Source organism: Ictidomys tridecemlineatus, chromosome 2 (genome assembly GCF_052094955.1).
Source record: "Ictidomys tridecemlineatus isolate mIctTri1 chromosome 2, mIctTri1.hap1, whole genome shotgun sequence".
Taxonomy (NCBI): domain Eukaryota; kingdom Metazoa; phylum Chordata; class Mammalia; order Rodentia; family Sciuridae; genus Ictidomys; species Ictidomys tridecemlineatus.
Window position 1 is genome coordinate 2,351,156 of NC_135478.1, and position 22,038 is coordinate 2,373,193.

Below are 22,038 nucleotides of genomic sequence, written 5' to 3' on the forward strand. Positions count from 1 at the left end.
GCTTGCCAAGCCTTGCCCTTTGCCACAGGCACGCAGCGGGGTGAGGCTGATCTGCTGGTCACAAAGCCCAAAATAGTCCCGGTGGGACAGGGCCATAGAGGGGTGGCTCTGGGGCAGCCGGAGCCCTGCCCGGTCATGATCATCAACAGAATGAGAAAGCCGGCGCCGAATGACAGGCTCGAGGTGGACGACGGCTGGCATGTGTGGAGGTCAGCCCAGTGGTCCCTAGAAACCTGCGCCACGCGAGACCCCATGTGACCCCGCGGGCCTGATTTGGGGCCCTGCCCAACCCTGGAGCATCAGCCTCCGCAGGAAGAGCAGGGCCAGGTGCAGAGGCCAGCACGGCGCTTCCCTGACGTGCCCAAGGCTGCCGCGGCTGCCGCAGCTCCCACTCCCACCACTGCAGAAAGCAAACGGGAAGCCAATGTGACCCTGGCCAACAGGGGTGGCCTGGCGGTGCCCGTGGGGGGAGAGTCAGACACAGAGGGGACCCAGGAAGCGGCTGGCTGGGCTGGCAGGGCTGGTGTTAGGGGACAGAGCTTCAGACTGGGTCCATGGGAAACTCTGGGGGTGGCCAATGGGCAGCTGTGTGGCCGCGCATGGCTGTGCCAGGGCTGGGACCCGGCCTCTGGACTTGGCCAGGATGGCTGATGTCACACTGTGGATCTTTCATCAGATTTTTAAAACAAAATCGGAGCAGCACCTTGGGACCACCGCCTGCCCTGGCCCTCACAGGGCCCTGACCGCCGTCCTGCTGCTCCCCGACACGGGCCCGCTGTGCTGCGAGGCCAGATGATCCCGAGACCCGGGCGGCAGAGCACAGAGGGAAACTGACCTGCCCGGGGCGCTGAGTGAGCGGAGTCTTGAACTTGCGCCTGCCCATCAAGGAGCCTGGCCAGGCGGCTCAGCCCGCCCCATCTGGCCCCCCGGCTTCCCAAGCATCTGCAGGAACAGTCCCTGTCAGTGCCCAGAGCAAAGCCAGGGCCCAGAGGTCGCCCAAGTGGGGCAGGAGGCTCCATGCCCCGTCTGTCCTCTGCTTGAACACAGCCAGCACTCAGGACCCCCAGGGACCTGCCACAGAGGCCCCCTCCACCGCCACAAGCACCCCCAGGTGTAGGATCAGGGACAGGAATGGGGCTCCACGCGGCACCGGGCACAGGAGCCTGGAGTGGCGCTGTGGCTCTTGGAGGGGCGGAGCCAGGCCGGGCCACCCCCATGGCCCAGGAGCCCAGGCAGGTGTCCACGGCCGGAGCTTGGTGGACGAGGAATCGAGCCTGGGGAGATGGAGCCTCTCATCCAAGGCCACCGCAAAAGGCACAGTTAGGACTCCAGGCCAGGTTGCTGAGACGGGCCTTGGGCCTACCGTGTCCTGTGCGGGGACCGTGTGGCGGGCAGTGGGGGACATCTGCCTCCTCCCTCACCCAGAGAAGACGCCCAGCAGAGGCAGCAGCCCAGCCTGCCCTGGACTTCACCTTCTCGATGCCTCAGTCCCCTCCTGCCCAGAGCGAGCTGGGCCCCAGGCCCCTCACTGGGCCCTGGCCACCTCTCCTTCCAGGTCCACTGGCCTGATTGACCTGCACTGAATTCATCTGAAGAGGAGACTTTGTGACATTCATCATGGAAACTTGAATCTTCTGATACACATGGAAAGGATCCAAGGCGCTATGTAAACTCAAGTGGCGTGGCCCCTGTGTGGCGCCCAGTCCCCCCAGCACCCCGCAGGGAGCGTCTCCCCCTGAAGTTTCCAAGGCCAGGAATAATCACAGATGGGGGTCTCCTAACCAGGGGCTGTGCTTCCTCCAGAGACACCGGGCCACATCTGGGGACATGTGTGGTCGTCACAACTGGGGTGTCCTGGCCCGGAGAGGGTGGAGTCAGGGACACTGCCCAGCACCCTGCAGTGCCCAGGATGCCACCCAGAAATGTCTGGCCTTAGCGCCCACAGTGCTGAAGGGCAGAGGCCACCTCTCAGGGCAGCAAATGGGCTGGACCCTGTCCCCACTCCCTCGAGGTGCCCAGCGTGGGACACCTTGTGTCACAAGGCCCAAGAAGGGCTAAGAGCACGGGACAGTCACCAACCCTGACCCCACACACTCACGATGGCTGTCCCGTGGCTGACACCTCTGTGGGCCAAGTCCTCCCCTGGCTTTGAGGAACGTGGCCGGGCCTGACCCGTCTCTGTTGTGGGTGGCCCTCCCCGGGGCCCCCCTCCCTGAGCCCTGCAGGGCCACAAGGAGCCCAGCCTCCAGAGGACACAGGGACTCGGGCGGCCGCCCTGGCGGGGACGTCAAAGCCAGCCTTCCTGCTCCCACGAGAGGTTGAGGGTGCACACCGGGACGGAGCTCTGGGCGGGGGCTCCTGGGCCCCTTGTCCCTGGGAGAAGTTCTGGAAGGTTGTCTCAGGATCCCTGGGGCTGAGGCGGGCCTGGCTGGACAGTGGCCCCCAGATAGGAGGCCAGGTGCGGCCCTCCCCTCCCGGCAGATCCGACCCTGTCCAACCAGCCCGCTCCAGGGGCAGATTCTCCCCTTCAACACTCTGTCCCCACTGCCCTCTACGGGGTCCCCCGCCCCACAATGGTCACCCCAGCAGATCTCTGCCCTGCCCTAAAATCCCAGCAGCCACAGGAGAAGAGAGAGGAGAAACCCCCGGGACCCTGAGGCAGAGGCCGGGAGGTGGGTGGAGGCTGCAGGCCTCCCCTCCCCTCCTCGCTCTATTTCAGGACTCCCGCACCCCAAGCACCTGTCACCCACATCAAGTAGCACTCAGCCGGCCTCCTCACCAGCGGCCACTCTGCCGGCACCCCTCCAGCCAGCCAAGGCGGTCACCTCTAAAGGCCACCCAGCCTGGGCACCCCCAACCTTCCAGCCCCCAGGCCCCGGGGGGGGATCCCTAGGGCCGGCTGAGGGACGGGCCAGGGTCAGGGGGAGGAGCAGGCCGGGGCTGACAGCACCAATGGCCTCAGGCCCCAGGTCCCCGGCCGTGGCCCCGGAGGGGGTCTGAGGGGTCCCGAGGAACGGCCCCTCTCCTTGCTGTTCCTGCGCGGCTTCACCAGGGTCTGAGAAAGCTGGGTGTCGGGGAGGATGAGCGTCATCCCCTCCGAGGGAGAGGGACAGGGTGGCAGGGTTCTGGTGGCTTCTGGAGGGGACGCCTTGGGATTCCATCAGTGCCAACAGGGCTACCGCAAAGACACCTTCAAGACACACAACCTCTGGGGCCAGGAGACCCCGGGAGGCCTGGTTCTCCCAAGACCCAGCCTCGGTCCCTGCCGATCACCCCACAGCAAGACGTGCATGCACTCCGGGGCCTGGCCACCGCAGGACAGGGCGGCAGGGGGCAGGCCGCCCCGGCCGACCAGCGCCGGGCCTCCTCCCCCCGCCCTCGCGTCTCCCCTGCTTGTCCTCAGGCTGGGACGGGCCTGGGCTGTCCTGGAGGACACCACCCCGGGTGTGTGTTTCACTCGTCCTTGGCATGGGGACTCTCGTTTCCACACTGGTGTCTGACTGTTGGGGCCGCCCGTGGGGCCCGTGTTCTGCGTGGGGCTGGGCGCAGGGCCGCGGGCAGATGGTTTGGGTACTTACTTTTCTTTTTGTCTCACAACAGGGGGGCTAAAGGTCTCAGGGGCTGGAGGAGCCGCTCTCGGCTGGCAGGCCTGGCTTTATAGCAGCCGCCCGCCTGAGCCCGGGCAGCCGTGCCCGGGCAGCCGAGCCCGGGTTATTAATAGCAGCTGCGCACCTTGCCCTTTATGGGCAAGAGCAAGGCCTGCGAACTTGGCCTCCCAGACCTCCCCGCACCTGTTCCTGGCCGTGGCTGTGCCGGCCTGGGTTGGTGCTGCCCCGACTGCCCAGCCCCCACGCTCGACAAGGCAGAGAGGGGCACCTGCGTGAGCTGAGCCACCCAGACAGAATTGCTGTCCCTGTGTGAGGGGTGGCGTGCAAAGTGGCACCGAGAGGCAGCTGGTGGCCAAGGCCAGCTTTTGTGGACCCCCTTGGTCCCATTTAGAAGGGGCACAGCCAGACCCAAGCCCCGGCCCGAAGCCTCCGACTCTGCTCCACACCCTGTGCTGCTCTGAGGTCTGGGGACACCCAGAGCGTCCCGTCGGCGCTACTCTCCCAGGGACGAGACCCTCCTGAACAGCCCTGCACGAGGGGCTGGTGGGAACCTGCCCATTCCCGAGTAGAGGTTGCTGCTCTGCGAACCCCGGAACCAGTCAGCCAAGTCCCCACCCTTCCCGCGGGATCAGGGGCCCCTCCCCTGTCCGGTCACTACAAAGCGGCATCTGCAGCCCTGGTGGCCCTCGACTGGCAGGGTGCCTGGTGTGTAGGGCACCTCCCCTGGACTGTGACTAGCAAGTCCTCATTGCTTTCATCCATCTGGTCCCAGGCGGCATGGGCTGGCCATCCCCTGGCCCCACAGTGGTCCCCTTCACTCGCAGGCAAAGTGCGGGCAACTAAGACACAAGCCCCCCCGCAGGCTGGCGCCCTCCCCAGGACCACAACACACACACTGACCCAAAGGCCCACAAGCCAAAGCCCGGGCTTGGCCAGCATTTCTGACTCAACCCAGGCTGGAGCTCTCAGTTCTAGAATATTCCATGCCTGCCAGGAGCTCAACCCAGGTGCCACGCACAGCCTGCAGTTTCCTGCTCAGCCAGCAAGTGCATTGCCCTGTTCAGCATTCCGTGCTGTGTACTGAGGGGGCACTGGGCTGGGGACACAGAGGGACTTCCTGGGTGCCCCAGGGTTGACAGGGTGTCGGCCTCGCTCCCTAGGGCGTCGCTGCCTCTGCCCATCAAACTGCACCAACACCCACAAAGCAGGGCCCTGTGTGGACGTCCTTGACCCCATGGCCCCGGCAGACGGCTGGCTGTGGCTTGGGCGCTTTGTCGCCGGGGTGCACGTGTAAAAGTCTAACTCCCTTCAAGGGGAGTTAATCCGACCGTGGTGCTTAGAGGGGGCCTCCGCGAGGTGATCAGGATTAGGAGGGTCACAGAGTGGGGACCCGGGATTGGACCCCGGTGGCTTTACAAGGACAGAAAGCAGGGCACGGTGGTGCACCTGTGATCCAGTTGTTCAGGCGGCAAAGCCAGCTGGGCAGCTAGTGACACCCCATCTCCAAAGACAGACTGTAAAAAGGGGGGGATAGCACAGAGATGGCGCAGTTGCCTGGCGTCCGGTTCAAATTCCAGCACCCCAAAAAGAAAGAAAGAGCGGGTAAGAGGGAGGGAGGGAGACCAGGAGGGACGCCACCCTCCTCTCTGGCCACATGACAAGGGCCTGAACTGCCCCCAGACTCTGCCAGCAAGGCGGCCACCCCCAGCTGGGGCACCGGCCTTGGACCACCACTGTGCACCAGAATAGACCTCTTTTCTTCTTAAAGATTTTTTCTTTTCAGTTGTAGTTGGACACAACACCTTTATTTTATTTATTTATTTTCATGTGATGCTGAGGATGGAACCCAGGGCCCCGCAGGTGCTGGGTGTGCGCTCTCCCGCTGAGCCCCAGCCCCACCCCTGGACCTCTTTTCCTTATCAAGTTTCCAGCCTCAGGCATTTCATTACAGGAACGCAAAAAACAGCTGACCTAGCCCGCCTCCCACTCCCCCCTGCTTCCTCCCAGCCCCAGCCCTTGGCTCTGCTCGCTGGCCCCTGCTGACCAAGAGGCTTCTGCTTATATGCAGAACTTCTCAGCAGGCAGCTGCCGCGACTCACCCTGCCACTGGAACACCACTGGCCAGACTCTGCTTAGCTGCTCAGACGGACGGACCAGCCTCGCGCATTTTCCTGACCTCGGAATCAAACCAGTGGCCATCCCAGCCTGTGGGGGCTGATCACTGGAACCACCAGGTGCAGAGCAGCGTTTGTCACAGTCACGGGGCTCATCAGAGGTGCCGGCTCCATGCCCAGCCATGGACACCCTGAGTCTCAGCCCCAGAGCAGCCATGACAAAGGACAGTAGGTGCTCTGGGGGAACGGGCACTCGCCCTCACAGTCCTGGAGGCCAGAAGTTGAAAACTAAGAGGTGAGCAGCTCCCTCTGGGGACTGCAGGGAGGGCCCTCAGCCTGTCCTCACTCCAGTCTCTGCCGCTGTGGTCCCACAGGGTTCTTACAGGGACACCTGTCATTTTAGTAAGGCCCTGCCTAATGCACTATGACCTCATCTTAATGAATGACATCTACAGGGACGCTATTCCCACATCAGGTCCCACTCACTGGCCCTGGGGACATAACTGCCACATTGACTTTTGGAGGGAACACAGTTTGGCCCTCAACAGCCATCCTGCCCTAAATGCCCCGAGTCAGCTCACGCAGCCACTGGGGAGGAGTCACATGGCCCCTGCTTAGCGTGTCCTTAACATGAATGGGCACCCAGGAGCCTCAGCCCCGTGTCAGAGACGCCCAGAGGAAGGTCAGAGAGGGCATGAAGGGCCCAAGGCCACACAGCCACGGAAGCAAGGCCCGAATCTGGGCATGTGTCCTTCTGAATGCCCCCCCCGTCCACCCCCCCTGACCTCTGATGGAGTTGCTTGGCCCCAAGGTTTACCTCCTGCTGGGAGGACAGTGTGCCTGGCCTGTCCTGCCCTCCCATGAGCCTCTGAGTGCCACATCTCCCAAGACAGTGACCCAAGGGCCTCCCCACTCTCCCCAGGGATGGAGTGATGGTCCTTGTCCCCAAAGAACCCCAGAGGCCTCTGAGAGGCCAGGTTTGACCCTCAGGGTCCTGGGCAGCGTGGAGGGCGGTGGTTTGCTCATAACGGGAGGTTGTTTTCCGAGGGTTGCGTTTCCCTTGTGCTGGACGCGGAGCCCGGGGACTGGCGTGTGGCAGGAGCATCGCCCTGCCCGCACCCCAGCCCTCTTCATTTGGAGTCAGGGTCTGGCTAAGCTGCCCAGGCCGGCCTGGGACTTGCCATCCTCCTGCTGTGGCTTCAGCGTAGCTGGAATGACAGATGTGTCCCCACGTCCAGCTCCCTCTTCTAAGGCACTGCTTCTGCATCTAGTGACCTTCAAAGGCCAACTCGGGGCGAGGGCTCTGGCTGAGTACTGGGCCAGGACACAGGAGTCAGTCCAAGGCAGGGCCCGGGCAGGACCCCAGGGCTTCCCATCCCCCCTGTGGAACACCAACGTCCAGCCCTGCACCATCGCCCGCACCTGGCTCTGGGCCTGAGGACTCCAGGGACCCTCCTGTGAGGGGACCCTTTTGATTCTGGCTCGTGCCACTGAGCACTCCTCTCAGGTCACCCACGTTGCAGCAGGTGGCTGAATCAAATCCTGCATGTCATTTATCCCCCACCGACACAAGGATGTGAGCGCCGTGGTGGTCATGCTGCCGGGGACACAGGTACAGGTACATCCCAGGCACAAGTAGTCACTCAGGCCACGGGCTGTTGCCAGGGACAGGTCAGGCCCCTTGCTGTCCCCTGGCGGGTTGTGCGCTCACCTGGATCCTGAGCACTCAGCCAGGAACGTGCGTTTACACGCTCCCTAGGCAGCTGTGGCACTAAGGTGACATAGCCCCAGCAGAACCTGCCTGGCCCCAGCCGTCAGTGACTGCCGCTCCTGACCACTCCATGGCCCACTTCGTGGCCACCAGAGCAGCTGAGGCGGTCGAGGCCTCAGGGTGGAGTCGGGCCTCTCGATTTCACTCCTTTGTAACTTGAAAATGGATCACAAAAACCTGGCAGTGGCCACCAGCTCCTTCCCATGCCATCGGGAAACCTCAAGGACTTTCAACAGGGCCTCAGGTGGCCTTGGCTGTGAAGGCAGGTGGCAGCAGCCATCACACAGCACCCTCCTCTACCTGCAGGGGGACACAACGGGGAGAGGGGCAGCAGAGGCGGTGCAGGCTGCCGGCTCAGGAACTCGGGCCACTCCACCACTGAGCCACTCCCCAGCCCTACTCCGTATTTTACTGAGTCACGGCCTCACTGAGTTACTCAGCCCCTCGCTGTTGCGGAGGCTGGCTTTGAACTTACAATCCTCCTGCTTCAGCCTCCCTGGCCACTGGGACTAGACATGCACCACTGCACCTGGTGCTTTGTGGTTTTTGATGGGGTCTCGTATGCTGCCCAGGCTGGCCTCAAACTCCTGGGTTCATGATCCTCCTACCTCAGCCTCCCAAATAGTTGGGACAGCAAACTGGCCTGGTGTGGTTGTTTTTAAATTTTTCTTTTCATACTTGTAGACGGACAGCAGGCCTTTATTGTTATGTGGTGCTGAGAATCGAACCCAGTGCCTCACACGCGCCAGCAAGCACTCTGCCCCTGAGCCCCACTTCCATGTATTTTGTGTGCGAAAACACACATAACAAATTCCACCATTGGTGACAATCGAGCACATTCACACAGTCACTGTCATCCCAAGGCAAGCCTCAGCCCAGCACCCACCAATCCATGTCCCATCTCTGACTCCTGTCTTGGATGTCTCCTGACACTGGGGCACACACACGCCCCAGGAGGGGGAGCGCACTGTGTCTGTCAGCGGGAGTGTTTCCTTCAAGGCACTGCCACTGTGCCTCCGTGAACATCCCTGCGCAAGTCTGCGGGCAGTGTCCTCCCACCTGTGATGTGCCCCGCTGGACAGCACTGCAGACTGACCTCCATCTCCCAAGCACAAAGCATTGTTAAAGAACTCACGGGGCTTAGTGGAGGGTGGTGCTGGGGGCCCTCCCTGAGGCCCCCAGCTGAGCTGTGCCCCACAGCGCCTCTACGGGCAGGGTCCGGACAGGGCAGAGCACGGGCCAGTCACAGCCACTGCACCCGATCTTCCCCGACGGGAGACCTGTCTCCTGCACCTGGTGCTGAGCTGCAGGGCCGGCACCGGCAGGCCAGGACTGCGGTGGGGCTGCTGCTCCCGGGGCCCCGGCTCCTCTGCACGGGCTCCTGTCCAGCCAGCCCTTTGCAAAGGCATCAGCACTCAAAGGAGCCACACACCCACCGCGGGGGCTCTTGACCATGGAGGACCAGGGAATGGCCTCAACCTGCACACTGCCACCCCATCCAAGGCTTCCCGGTAGGCTGAGGCGACACCTAGTGGCACCCTATGGCACTGGCCACCCAGTGCCTTAGTCCAAACTGCCACCCAGCGGCTCGGGGCAGGCGGTCCAGGGAAACCAGCAGGGCGAGGCAGAGCCACACTTTCCCAGCCTGTTGCAGGCAGTCCTGGGGGACCTCATCCACACAGCCAACAGAGACAGGAGCGAGAATACCCTGAGGGCCACTGGGCACTGCAGCCAAGGGACAGGCTGGGGCTGTGCTGTTCAGGGCAGGTGCATCCTGGCACCACTAGGAACAGGAGGACGGCACACAGCACAGGGCCCCTCAGATGCTTCTGGGGGACCAAGAAGGTGGTGGCTGCTTTACAGCCCCTGCTCAGACCCCAGTGCCCCTTCACCCAGCACTGAGACTCTCCCTGGGCCCCAAGACCAGCATCAACCAACGCTCCATTTACTGCCAAGCTCCCCAGAACACCAGCTTTTTTTTTTTTTTTTCCTGGTACTGGGGGTTGAACCCAGGGGCACTTGACCACTGAGCCACATCCCCAGCCCTTTTTATTTAAGAGACAGGGTCTCACTAAGCTGATGAGGCTGGCTTTGAACTTGCATCCTCCTGCCTCAGCCTCCAAAGCCACTGGGGTTATAGAACTGTGCGGCTGCGCCAGGCCAGAGCAGCGGGAAGGGCATCAGTCACCAGCAGAGCTTGATCATCAGGACACAGCACAAGGCCAGGCCCGTCACACAGTGGGGCAAGCATTTGTGGACTGGGCTGATTGGGGCTCAAGAGCCACCTGCTGGGCAGGATGGGGCCCGCTGCCCAGCATGAACCCACGGACAAACACCACTCCAGGCTGTCAGCTTCTGCCTGCCCGCTCAGGGGCCCACGGTGATCCTGGGACCTGGCCGCCACCCCCACCACCAGGCAGTGCTCGAGGCCATGACACCCACTGTGGCCAGTGCCATCTAGGCGGTGGCCCCTTTCCAAGCCTGCTGCAGAAGCTAAGGCCCTGGCCACAGGGGAGGTGGTTCCGCTGAGGAGAGGGCTGCCGGCGTGACCCTGGGCTGCAGAGGGGTGACCAGGCCACTAGCGCAGGCTGCACTCCCCGCCCTGCAGCTTCTCCTGCTCCAGGGCGCGCACCAGGTCCTGCACAAAGCGCATCTCGGAGGCCACCTGCTTGGCCAGCGCCTCGTAGCGGTTCTCGAGGCGGCTGAAGCGGCGCTTGAGCCCACTGGCCCCCAGCAGGGCACCCCTGGCCTCCTCCTGCGCCTGCCGCTGCAGCGCCTCCGTCCTGTGCAGCTCCTGCCGCAGCCGCCTCAGGTCCTGGCCCAGGCTGTCGCTCTCCTCCTTGTACCAGGCCTCCTTCTCCTCGTAGATGGCCGTCAGCGCCTCCACGTCCTCGCGGCACAGCCGGCGGCCACGCTCCAGCTCGCGCAGCCCCTCCTCGGCAGCCGCCACCTCCTCCAGCACCTTGGAGAAGCGCTCGAAGTTGGCGTAGGTGTTGTTGGGCGGCATACTCGAATGCGACTTGATGGTGTACTCCTTGAGCCGTGTGGTCTTCAGGCGCCGCCGCTCAGGCTTCTTGCTGCTGTCCTCACTGCGGACATTGCGCCTCCGGATGGCCTGCAGGGGACAGGGAAGAAGGTGCCTGGAGCCGAGGGCAAGCCATGGCCTTTGGGACTGGAGTACACCAACTCCCGTGTCCACCCGTGGAGCAGGCGTGCAGACAGCCTTCCCACTGCCACAGCAGGGCCAGGCTCTGCCGGGGCTTTGCTGACCTGCGCTCCACGCCCCCTTGCAGCACAAGGACCTCCCCAGACGCAGAGGGCTTGCCCTGCCGAGGGCTTGTCCTCCAGTGGGAGAGACACCTCAGTCCTCACCTTGATCCAGGAATGCTCCAGGCTCTGGGCGATGGTCATTCTCCTCCTGGAAGACCACCCCAAGTCACACCTGTGTCCTCCACACCATCTACCCACAGCAGAGGGGCCAGGCTGTCCCCCCACAGCACTGGCCCTTAGCTTCCAGCAGCTCCCTGTATACCCCCCTGCCCCCTGGAGTCCTTCCCAGCCTCTGCTTGGCCAACCGGGAGGCCAGGGGCAGGGACCTGGGACAGGAAGCCTGGGGTATGTTTTCAATGGAACCACAACCTCCCACTGCAGTCATAAACTCAGGTACCCACAGGAGGGCCAGGTCACAGGAGAGCACCATGGCAGACTGGGTGCCAGGGTTCTACATTTTGCTGGATCTGGAATTTTACACAAACCTATCTCCAAAGCTAGTAAGGAATTTAAGGTTTTCAAAAACATGGCATGGCCAGGTGTGATGGTGCACATCTGTAATCTCAGCAGCTCAGGAGGCTGAGGTAGGAGAATCGAAAGTTCAGGGCCAGCCTCAGCAACCTAGCAAGGCCCTAAGTAACTTAGCGAGACTCTGTGCAGAATCCCAGCTGTTCACAGAGCACATAAACTCAAAATTAAAAAATTAAAAAAGAGCTTAGGATGTGGCTCAAGGGTCAAGCACCCCAGGTTCAGTCCCCAATACCAAAAACAAAAAATAAAAACCAGAACAAAACAAATATGGCGTGGCCAGACCAGTCCTCAATCCCCTCTGCTGGCTGAGGAGCCAGGCAGCCCTCAAGGCCGTGGGAGCCCTGAGTGGACTGCACTGGAGTGCGAGGTGCGGTGGGCAGGGGTGGGTGGCTGGAGGCTGGGGCATGGGCAGAGCGGGTGAGGCTTTCCGCCAGGGGCCCAGTGCGTGCTCCTACTTGGGATCTTTGACCAGCAGCCGGCGGATGAAGTCCTTGGCCAGCTCGCTGGTGCTGCTGAAGTACTCCTCGTCGAAGTCGTAGTTCACGGCCGAGATGTTGGTCAAGGTCTCCTGCTTGGTTTCACCCAGGAATGGGGACGCGCCACTAAGGCTGGAAGACCAAGGCAGGCACAGGCTCGATGGGGTGCCCCAGCCCCCGCACACCCACTGTGACCTTGCCACCTACTGGTTCACTACCCGACTCCAGTGGGCCCACAGGGGGCCAAACAGGATGGGCCGATGGGGACACCTGACCACTGGGGACACAGTCACCTGGTCACCCACCAAGCTGCGTCAAAGACCACCTCCCAGTCACGGAGGGGACATATCTCTGGAAACTTGGTGTCTGGGTGGACACAGCTCAGAGCTTCTCCTAAAGCATTCGACAACTAAAGGGCGCAGTGGCCTCAGGGGAGTCTCTAGAGGCCTGTGTCCTGGTCCAACAGGACAGGTCCTGGTCTGAGGCTCTGGGCAGGGGTGCGGAACCCCAGCTGTTCACAGAGCACACAAAGCCCCAAGTGGGCGCCCTCTATAAAGTGCCCGACGGTGCCCAGGCGAGACACCAACGGTCTGACTGGGGGAGGCGAGGAGATGTCCCCAGTGTCAGGGTTCCTGGGTTACAGCCAGAAAGTGATGCTGGTGGGGAATCGGAGCTCCTGGCCAGGGCCACCACTGACCTCGGGCACCAAGGTCAACAGCAGTGTCCTCACGTCTGCAGAAGGAAATCTGCTATTTATGCCAGTCTTCCATAACCCCCAGGTCACCTGGACACGAGGGACACAGGGCAACTACCTCCCTCCAAGGAGCCATGGCCAAGTCTGCCTGGTGTGCCCACCCTCCAGGCCAGGGGCCAACGCGTCACAGGCCTGGCCTGGCCTGGCCTGGCTGAGCTGTCCCAGGCAGCAACAGGGAAAGGCCAGGACTCAACCCTTCTGTCTCTGGCTGCCAGTGGACTGTCCACAGTGGAGGGGAGACATACCCCCTCCTGGCACGGCCACTCAGAAAACAGGGCCTGGCCTCAGAACTTTCCAGAAGCCCATAACAGCACCCACAGAGGACCCTGCACTGCTCCACCCGCTCCGTCCCTCAGCAGGGTCACTGAGCACCACTGTGCAGAGCTGGCGGGACCCCCACGTCCCCAGGAACAGCCCTGACTCCAGCACCAGCCAGACAGGCGACTGCTGTGCGGCACGACCAGGCAGCCAAAGGTCAGCACCCCGGCCAGTACTCACAGGATGTAGGTGATGACGCCAATGCTCCTGAAAGACAGAAAGGAGGGACATGGGTCAGCGGGGTCCCCAGGGCAGAGGTCCACAGCCAGGTCAAATGAACCACTAAGGAAGGTAGAAGCCCTGAGCCAGGGGCAACAGCCCCCCAGCCCTGGCCCCAAACTTCAGGGGCTGACACTGTCCTCTGCTCTGGGCTCCACATAGCCTCCAGCCAGTCCCTGGTCCCTGTCTCTATCACCTGGAGGTTCCCACCTGGGCACCTCTGGCCATCCTTGCCTACTAATGTCAAAGCTCAAACTGGCCAGGGTGGGGACGGGTCAGAGCACAGTGGCCCCACACCAACCCCCACATTGACGGTGGGACCCTCATGGAGCCTGGTGGGAAACTTTTTACACAGGGTCAGACACTGAACCTCAGACTGTGTCCGTCCAACACTTCAATGTCCATCAGCTTTGTTTCTTTCTCTTTTTTTTTGGCGGGGGCGGGGGAAGGTACCAAGGATTGAGCTCAGGGGCTCTCAACCACTGAGCCCCGTCCCCTGCCCTATTTTGTATTTTATTTAGAAAGAGGGTCTCACTGAGCTGCTCAGGGCCTCACTTTTGCTGAGGCTGGCTTGGAACTGGCGATCTGCCTCAGCCTCCCAAGCCTCTGGGATGACAGGCGTGTGGCACTGCGCCCGGCTGTCAGCTTTGTTTCTAACACCCTAGGAAACAACGTGCAGACCCCTGAGCAGAGGGGCCTGGCCTGGCCCTTGGGCGGCCATCTGCCAACCTCTATCCTAAGACAGCAGTCTGTCCATCCCCCCGTGGCACCCAGATACCACCAGGAGGAAGCACACAGGAAAGGCCCCAGCCTGGCCAGCTCCCGGGACACTCACCACATGTCTGCCTCCAGGCCCAGGGGCTCATAGTTGACAATCTCAGGAGCTGTACGAACAGAAAAGAGAGCAAAGGGCCAGGCGCTGGGGACACAAGAGCCAACAGGGACAGCACCCTGCCGCCCCCCGCAGTTGGGAACGTGCACACACACACATACACACACACACACACACACACACACACACACACACACACACACACTCCATCCCCCCATACATGTATTTTTCTTTTTCTTCTTCTTTTTTTTGACTACACCCTGGAGCTCTACCAGAGACGGATTCACATCCAGCGCTTATTTATTTTAAGACAGGGTCTCGCTAAGTCTGTGCCTCAGGCACCCCGAGTAGCCAGGACACAGACCTTGGTGGAGGTGCTCGCAAGCCCCCCTGTACTTGTCAGTGAATGGACACAGGCAGGGCTGACTCAGCCCAGGCCCTGGGAAGAGGAGCTGGACAGTGACAGCCCCAAACGAACCCGAGTCCCCATGACGCTGGGCACGGGAGGGGTGGCCGGAGACCTGTGCCAGTTAACACCACACACAGTGGGAATCCGCAAATGCCCGCCCTGCCAAGCCCTGGGCAGACACCACATGGACTCACCCACAAACTCCGGGGTGCCGAAGATGTTCTTGAACTCATTCCCTGCTTCAATCTTGTGGGCAATGCCGAAGTCGATGAGCTTGATCCGGGGGTCGGGCACATTCTTGTCCAGAAGCATGATATTTTCTGGCTGGAGTGGAAGACCTCGGCTACTCCTATGTCCCACCCACATGTCTGGACAGAGCACCCTCATTCTGTGGCATGGCCAGACTGACACACCCTCAGGTCCCTGCCCAGGCTGTCCTGTCCCCTCAACCCTTGGATAGCAATGGGCTGGAGGACTTGCGCTCTGCTGCAGGATAGGGGCCTCCCCCAGCTCCCATCCTGGACGCATGGCTGGCTCATCCCCGGGCCCGCAGGGCTCACCTTAAGGTCGAAATGAGCGATGCGCTTGGAGTGAAGGTAGTGAACGCCATCCAGGATCTGCTTGAGGAACTGGGTGGCCTCGTCCTCGGTCAGCGACTCCTTCTCTGCCAGGAAGTCGAAGAGCTCCCCACCAGAGACCAGCTCCAGGATGAGCACCACGTCCGTCTTGTTCTCAAAGACGTCATGCAGAGTGATGATGTTGGGGTGCCGGATCTCCCGCAGGATGCTCACCTCCCGCTCGATCTCCTCCCGGCTGACACCACGCCGGCTGGACGCCAGGCGGCGCTTCTTGATGAACTTAGCCGCATACTCCTTTCCAGTGCCCTTCTGCCGGCACTTCCGCACGATGGCGAACTGGCCACTGAGGGAGCGTGGGGAGGGGAGGTGAGCTGGGCGGCTGCACAGTAGCCCCTCTTGAGCCCCAGGGTGCAGCCCTGCGCCTGGGACCTCAAGGTATATGGGGACTTGGGACAAGAGCCCAATGCAAGGATAGGCAGCAACCCCATAGCCCTCCCAATACAAGGAGCCAACCCTCCAGGACAGTACACGGGGCCTGGGCACATGGGTGCAGAACGCTTGAGCCAGTGCTGCCAGGCGCTTCTGCAACAGCAAGAGGAGAGAGGAGGCTGAGTGTGCACGGGAGGCACCAGGACAGGCCATGGGGGCGACCCTCGAGAGGACCTGCCACAGGCCAGGAGCGAGCTGCAGAGAGCACTCCACTGTCTGAGTGTCCCCAAAGGCCCATGTGTGGAAGGCTGCTGCCAAGTGGTGATACTGGTGGGCAAGGGGAACTTTAGCAGGTGGGCCTGGCAGGAGTCTGCCCTGGAGCCAAGCCCTCCAAGAGCCTGGGAACCCCAGTCTCAGGGTCCCCTGCCTCCTAGCTGCAGATGCAAGCAGTCCTTCCAACATGTGTGTGCTGCCCCAGCCTTGACAGAGGCCCAAAGCCATGGGCTACATGATCTTGTGAACTTGAACCTACAAAACTTAGCTAAATAACCTTTTTCTCTAATAATTACCTCAGGTATTTCATGGTAGGATCGTAAAACTAACACACATATAACTAATACACAAAAATTCTTTTTGTTTAAAACTGGTCTATGCTGCAGCCCTTTGTACATGGGTTTCCATGTGTACACAGAAGGACTCAGACGCAAGGCATGGCAGGAGAGTGGGCGAGAGGGCGAAGACTCACTTTCCCCTTGATGCAACGCTACTCTCATTGAGCTTTTCAAGGCATATTATGCTACCATTTTTTTTTTAATACAGGAAAAAAGTAAAAGCCACTAACTTCAAAGGGGGCTGGGGATACAGCTCAGCTGGTAGAGTGCTTGCCTCGCATGCACAAGACCCTGGTTCAATTTCCAGCACCACAAAAAAAAAAAGTGCTCCTAGGGTTGGGACTGTGGCTCAGTGGCAGAGCGCTTGCCTAGCACGTGTGAGGTACTGGGCTCAATCCCTAGCATCACATAAAAATAAACAAACAAAGGCATGCTGTCCATTTACAACTAAAAAAAAAAAACAAACTTTTTTAAGTTCTCCTATTCAGCTAGGCTGGGTGGCACACCACTGTCACCCCAGTAACTCAGGAAGCTGAGGCAAGAGGATCTCAAGTTCAAGGTCAGCCTCAGCAACTTAAGAGAACTTGTCTCAAAAATGAAAAGGAAGCCAGGCGCAGTGGCGCATGCCTGCCTATAATCCCAGCAGCTTGGGAGGCTCAAACAGGAGGATCGCAAGTTCAAAGCCAGCCTCAGCAACTGCAAGGCACTAAGCAACTCAGTGAGACTTGTCTCTAAATAAAACACAAAACAGGGCTGGGGTCGAGTGCCCCTGAGTTCAACCTTGGTACCTAAAAAAAAAAAAAGAAAGAAAGAAAAGGTAGGGGCTGGGGCTGAGATGTGTCTAACTACAACTTAAAAATAAATATAAAAAAAAAAAGAAAAGGGGTGCCAGATTACATGCCTGTAATCTCAGCAACTTGGGGATAAGCTGCCCTAGGTTCAAACCCCAGTACCAAAAAAAAAAAAAAAAAAAGAAGAAGAAAAAACCTTCAATCTAACAAGTACCACTGACTTCAAAGCCTGAGACTCAGTCCAGAATGGATGCCTGCTCAGCACTGCTCACCACCTCCGGCTCATGGACCCACTTGTCCTTCAATGGCTGTATCTTTCTTGTTCCCTCTCAGCCCCTAGACTGTGGCCAAATGCCAAACCTGCCCCAGGAAAAGGGTGGCAGAGGGCTGGGGATGTGGCTCGCCTGGCATGCGTGCGGCCGGGGTTCAATCCTCAGCACCACATACAAAAAAAAAAAAAAAAAAAAAGAAGATGTTGTGTCCGCCGAAAACTAAAAAATAAATATTAAAATTCTCTCTCTTTAAAAAAAAAACGAAAAGGGTGGCAGAGGACACAACCATGACCTAGACAGGCAAAAAATCAAAACTTGTAGCCCAAAGCAGCCAATCAGTCCAGCCCTCACTAGCTCTGGACTCCTGCTGTGAGAGCATGTCCATCTCTCTCTGCAGAACTTAGGTTTGGGATGATGGGTACAGACCACCAGGTGCAAGCCAAAATCTGAGGGGACGCTGGGCAGGAGCTACTGAGCCCAAACCCTTCCACCCAGCACCGTGCTTCCTCCAGCTCCCCTGAGCCAGCCTACACCCTGGAACACAGGGCCCCAGGAGCACCCTGGCCATCTGTGGACTCCTATTACCATAAACCAGTCCCGACCTCCCTTATGCCCATGGGATTTCAGTTTGTCACTGAAGAGTCCTGACACCGACATCCTTCGACCCACTGAACCTCCAACCTGTGAGTCGCCGAATCCAGGTCCACCTCCCCTCTCAAGGTTGAAAGGTCATGTGATCTCCCCACATCTGAGTGCCCGTGGAAGAGACCCTCCTTGAGAGCCCGGCCCACATGCTCCTCTTCCCTGTGACTCCCACAGGAGGCCGAGGTCAGGGCTTCAGGCCTCCATCCAGCTACGAAAGGACCCGACACAAACCAGAGGAAGGCTCGGATCTGAAACACGCGGCCACTGGGGAAACGAGTGCTCCTCCGTGCACCAGGACAGAGCCAACAGGGGAAAGTCACAGTGAAGGGGCAGGTGAGGTGAGTCCCTGCCAGGGAACCACCCAGCCAGCATGTTCTCCAACCACACGCATGAAAAGCACCAGATGAAGGAGGGTGTCCGCAGAGGGGTCTCCCCGACAAGACGGGGCGGCATGAGGCCGTTAGGACTCGGGGGTCCCCTGCCCTGCCTGGGGTGAGTCTGGGCTGGATCTACAAAGGTAGCTGGAGCTGATCCGCAGAGAGGCTGAGGCAAAGTGAGGCTACAGGAGTGGAGAACCAGAGTGTCCCAGCAAGGGGACTTCCGGAGTTATGGGCCGGGCATGCTTTGCTTTCTTTCTTTCTTTTTTTTTTTTTAAATATTTATTCTTTTTATTTGTAGTTGGAACAATATCTTTGTTTTTATTTATTTTATGTGGTGCTGAGGCTCGAACCCAGGGCCTCCCATGTGCTAGGTGAGCGCTCTACCGCTGAGCCACCACCTCAGCCCCAGAGGCCCGCTTTCTTTCAGTCTCCACATAGAGCCACCATGTAACTTGGTGGCACAAAAGCCACAAAAACATCACAGGAGCATGGCTGTGACCACAGCCTCTTCTTCATTCACTCCATTTATTTACTGCAGCAGTGCTGGGGAGGGAAGCCAGGGCCTGATACATGCTAGGCCAGCCTCCCACCAAGTGTTATTGTGAACACCGAAAGGAGAATTTCCTGTCATTGTTACAGGTCATGAAATCCAACTTTTTTCCCCTCAACTATTTAAAACTGTACACAATGGGGGCTGGGGCTTAGCTCAGTGGCAGAGCACTTGCCTAGCACGAGTGAGGCACTGGGTTCAATCCTTAGCATAAAAATAACCAAATAAAGGCATTCTATCCATCTATAACTACAGAAAGTTTTTAAAAAATACATACAGCATTCTGAGTTTGTAGTCTGCACAAAGATAACTGACAGGAAGAAGAAAAAAAGCATATAACTGTACTGTATTTGGCCCACTGGCAGTAGATAGTAAGACCATAGTCAACAGACTCATAGAGTTAAAAAAAATCAAACATAAACAAGATAATGTGGGACTGGGGCTCAGTGGCAGAGCACTTGCCTCCCATGTGTGAGGCCCTGGGTCAATCCTCAGCACCACATAAGAATAAATAAATAAAAATAAAGATATTGGGTCCATCTACAACAACAAAAAAAATATTTTTAAAAAAAATAACGATGGGCTGGGATTGTGGCTCAGCGGTAGAGCGTTTGCCTAGCACAGGTGGGACCCAGGTTCGATTCTCAGCACCAAGTAAAAATAAAGGCATTGTGTTGCGTCCATCTACCAAAAGAGATTTTCTCTCTGGGGCTGGGGATGTGGCTCAGTGGTAGTGCGCTCGCCTGGCATGCGTGCAGCCCGGGTTCGATCCTCAGCACCACATACAAACAACGATGTTGTGTCAGCTGAGAACTAAAAAATAAATATTAAAAATTCTCTCTCTCTCTCCCTCCTCTCTCACTCTCTCTTAAAAAAAAAAGAAAAAAAGATTCTCTCTCTCCCTCCCTTTCTCCTCTTAAAAAAAAAAAGAAAGATAATGTATATGGAAGGACATGCACAGGTGACACACAAGTATGATATCATTTTACATTAAACATCCAGGGATTCTCAGGAGTCTGGAACCCATCCCCATCCCCATCAACATGGAAGGGCCAAATATGAATTAAATTTCACTGACTTTTGCCAAATTCAATCTGAAGTGCTAGTTAGTGCATTTCCTACAGTAAAGTAGGAAATTTCTCAGAGGGAAGGGCTGCATTGTCCACCGTAGTTACGGAGGAAATTCCTGAAGGAAGGATTTCAGGATCCCAAATAACAGTCAGCCTGACACACTGCTCAGTTATTTACATTCCCTTCTGGTGACATCATGGGGCGGGCCTGAGTGGATCCCAGGAGGCTGCCCAGCAGCAAACTCACCAAATAAGGTTTGAGGCTCCACCAAAAAAAAAAAAAAAAAAAAAATGGGGCCTGGCTGGTCTAGAGGCGGGGCCAGAGGCTGCCCTCCAAGGCCCAGACAGGCAGGACATCAGCTGCTCCCTGGAAGGGAGAACCTCAGCATCTCCCCACAAGGGCTAAACACCAGCCTGAGCAGGACAGTAAACCCCAAGGCCTCCAAGAACACACACCGCTGGGTCTTGTGCTCTCAGGAGGCCTGTGCCAGGCTCTGTGTCTGGCACTGGACTTTCTCCCCACAACACACACAGGTACCTCAGAGAAAAAGTTAAGAGCAGGGCTACCTGGCTCCAACGCTCCAACTCCTTCCACCACCCAATGACACTGACTCGTTCCTTTGTGGGACATCAAAGAGGGCTGCTCACCTGCCCAGCTCCTCGCCCATCTCATAGTGGTCCTCCACGTCTTCCTGTCGGAACGACGACATGGCGGCTGGTCTGCCTTCCAGTCGCTTCTGCTCCAGTTGAAAGCACTGAGGCCCAGGGACAGGGCCTCGGGAGTCCCCTGGGACCCTGGAGGAGACAGGCAAAGAGGGAAAGCAGGGGATGAGGTGGCAGTCCTCCCTCCCTGGTGAACGGACCCCCGCTGGCTCGCATCAGTCCACCCTCAGGTCCAAGCCCCTGGGGGTGCCGCGCTTAGTGGCTGGGTCTTCCCAGCGGCCCCTCATGTAACCCCTGCACGAGGCGCGGGGATGGGCCGCACTGGGCTTGCTCAAGCCCCGACGGATGCCGCTCTGCGCCCCGTCAGCCAGGCGACGCCCGGGCCCTTCCCCGCCAGGCCGACCCCCGGCCCAGCTCCGGCCCCTCCCGTGCCTCGGCAGGTCTCCCACGCCCGCTAACAGCAGCCCACCCGGCCCCGCGGGCGCCAGACGACGGCTCCGAGCTCCTGCGGGGCCTGTGGCCGCCCGCCGGCCTCCACCGCCCGCCGGCCTCCTCCGCCGTCTCGCCCACCCTCCACAGGGGCCAAGGAGGCCGCGGCGACTCCCTCCTCGACCCGCCCGCGACCCCCACGGCTCCTGCTCCAGCAGCCCGAGGCCGCCACGCCCCTCAAGGCCCAGCCGGCCCGGGGGTCCCCCGGAGTCTCCCGGCTTCGCCCCCTCCCCGCGGCCTCCAGGGACCCCGAAGCGCCGCCCCGGCTCCCCCAGCCCTCCGGCCAGCAGTATCCGCACCCTCGGCGGCCGCGAGTCCAGGGCCAGCCCCGCCGCCGCGCTAGCCTCAGCCGCGGACCTCTGTCCCAGCCCCGCCACCTCGGACGCCGCGTCGCGCCTGCGCGACGTCACCAGGTCCTCAAGTACCCGCCCGGAGGCGGACCTACCTCCCATAGGTCAGCGAGCCCGCCGCTCAAGCCGCACCTCGACGCCCCGCCCCCGCCTTCTCTCCGGGCGCCACACCTGGATACGGCCTCCCGGTTGGCTGACTGACTCACCATTCCTAATCTGATTGGCTGGAGTAGACAGCTAACTTCCGGCTCCTGGGTCGCGCCTCCCGCCTCTACTCTAAGCTGATATGAGGCTGCAAGACGGCGAAGTCCCGCCTCCTGCGGTTCCGGAGCACCAAAGGCAGGATCAACTGGGAGCCAGGCGCAGTAATTCACACCTGTAAACCTGTCTACTCCCAGGCTAAGGCAGATTCTAAACCAGAGACCAGTGTCAGTAACTCAGAGGTGTAAACTCAAGAGGTAGGGCGCCCCTGCCGGTTCACTCCCAATACGGGATGGGGGCCGGTAGAATCCTCTGGACGGCTGCACTTCGCAGTTCCTGGGGTGGACAGCGGGGTAGTCAGCCTTTTCTTAGTTGTAAATGGACAGAATGGCCTTATTTTTAGCTTGAACCCAGGGCCCCACGCATGCTAGGCAAGTGCTCTGCCACTGAGATACAGCCCCAGCCCCAAATGTTGACATTTTAAATACTTAAGTTAAATGCAAACAAGGGACTGTCAAGTGTTGCCATTGACAGGATCCAATTTAATGTGACCAAATGACAACCTTGCGGAGACAAATAATTACCCCCACTATATAAATGAAAAATCGGCACCTAGTGTTTATCCTACCAAGGTCAGGCAGATTCCCCCCTCCATAGGTCTGAAACCAAAGCCAATGACAAACCAGCCCAGGTGTCAAGACCCAGTC

General features: G+C 59.4%; 1 protein-coding gene across 1 annotated transcript; it reads right to left on the bottom strand.

Moving 5' to 3' along the window:
* Positions 1 to 8,171: 8,171 nt before the first annotated feature.
* On the bottom strand, positions 8,172 to 21,225 carry Dapk3 (death associated protein kinase 3). Its single transcript, XM_005332035.4, has 9 exons — positions 21,080 to 21,225; positions 20,277 to 20,423; positions 14,863 to 15,223; positions 14,497 to 14,626; positions 13,897 to 13,945; positions 13,023 to 13,049; positions 11,750 to 11,902; positions 10,866 to 10,911; positions 8,172 to 10,608 (listed from the first exon to the last, which is right to left on the bottom strand). The coding sequence occupies exons 2-9, from the start codon at positions 20,336 to 20,338 to the stop codon at positions 10,072 to 10,074; spliced, it is 1,365 nt and encodes a 454-aa protein (XP_005332092.1). The 5' UTR covers positions 20,339 to 20,423; positions 21,080 to 21,225; the 3' UTR covers positions 8,172 to 10,071.
* Positions 21,226 to 22,038: the final 813 nt, after the last annotated feature.

Bases quoted from the DNA above. Each gene is read 5' to 3' on its own strand.
- Dapk3 (XM_005332035.4), bottom strand. From the start codon at position 20,338: ATGTCGTCGTTCCGACAGGAAGACGTGGAGGACCACTATGAGATGGGC. The intron at 13,946-14,496 runs GTGAGTCCATGT...CTGTTCGTACAG, and splicing joins CGGCACCCCGGAGTTTGTGG to CTCCTGAGATTGTCAACTAT. The intron at 13,050-13,896 runs GTGAGTGTCCCG...TCTGTCTTTCAG, and splicing joins GGCCTGGAGGCAGACATGTG to GAGCATTGGCGTCATCACCT.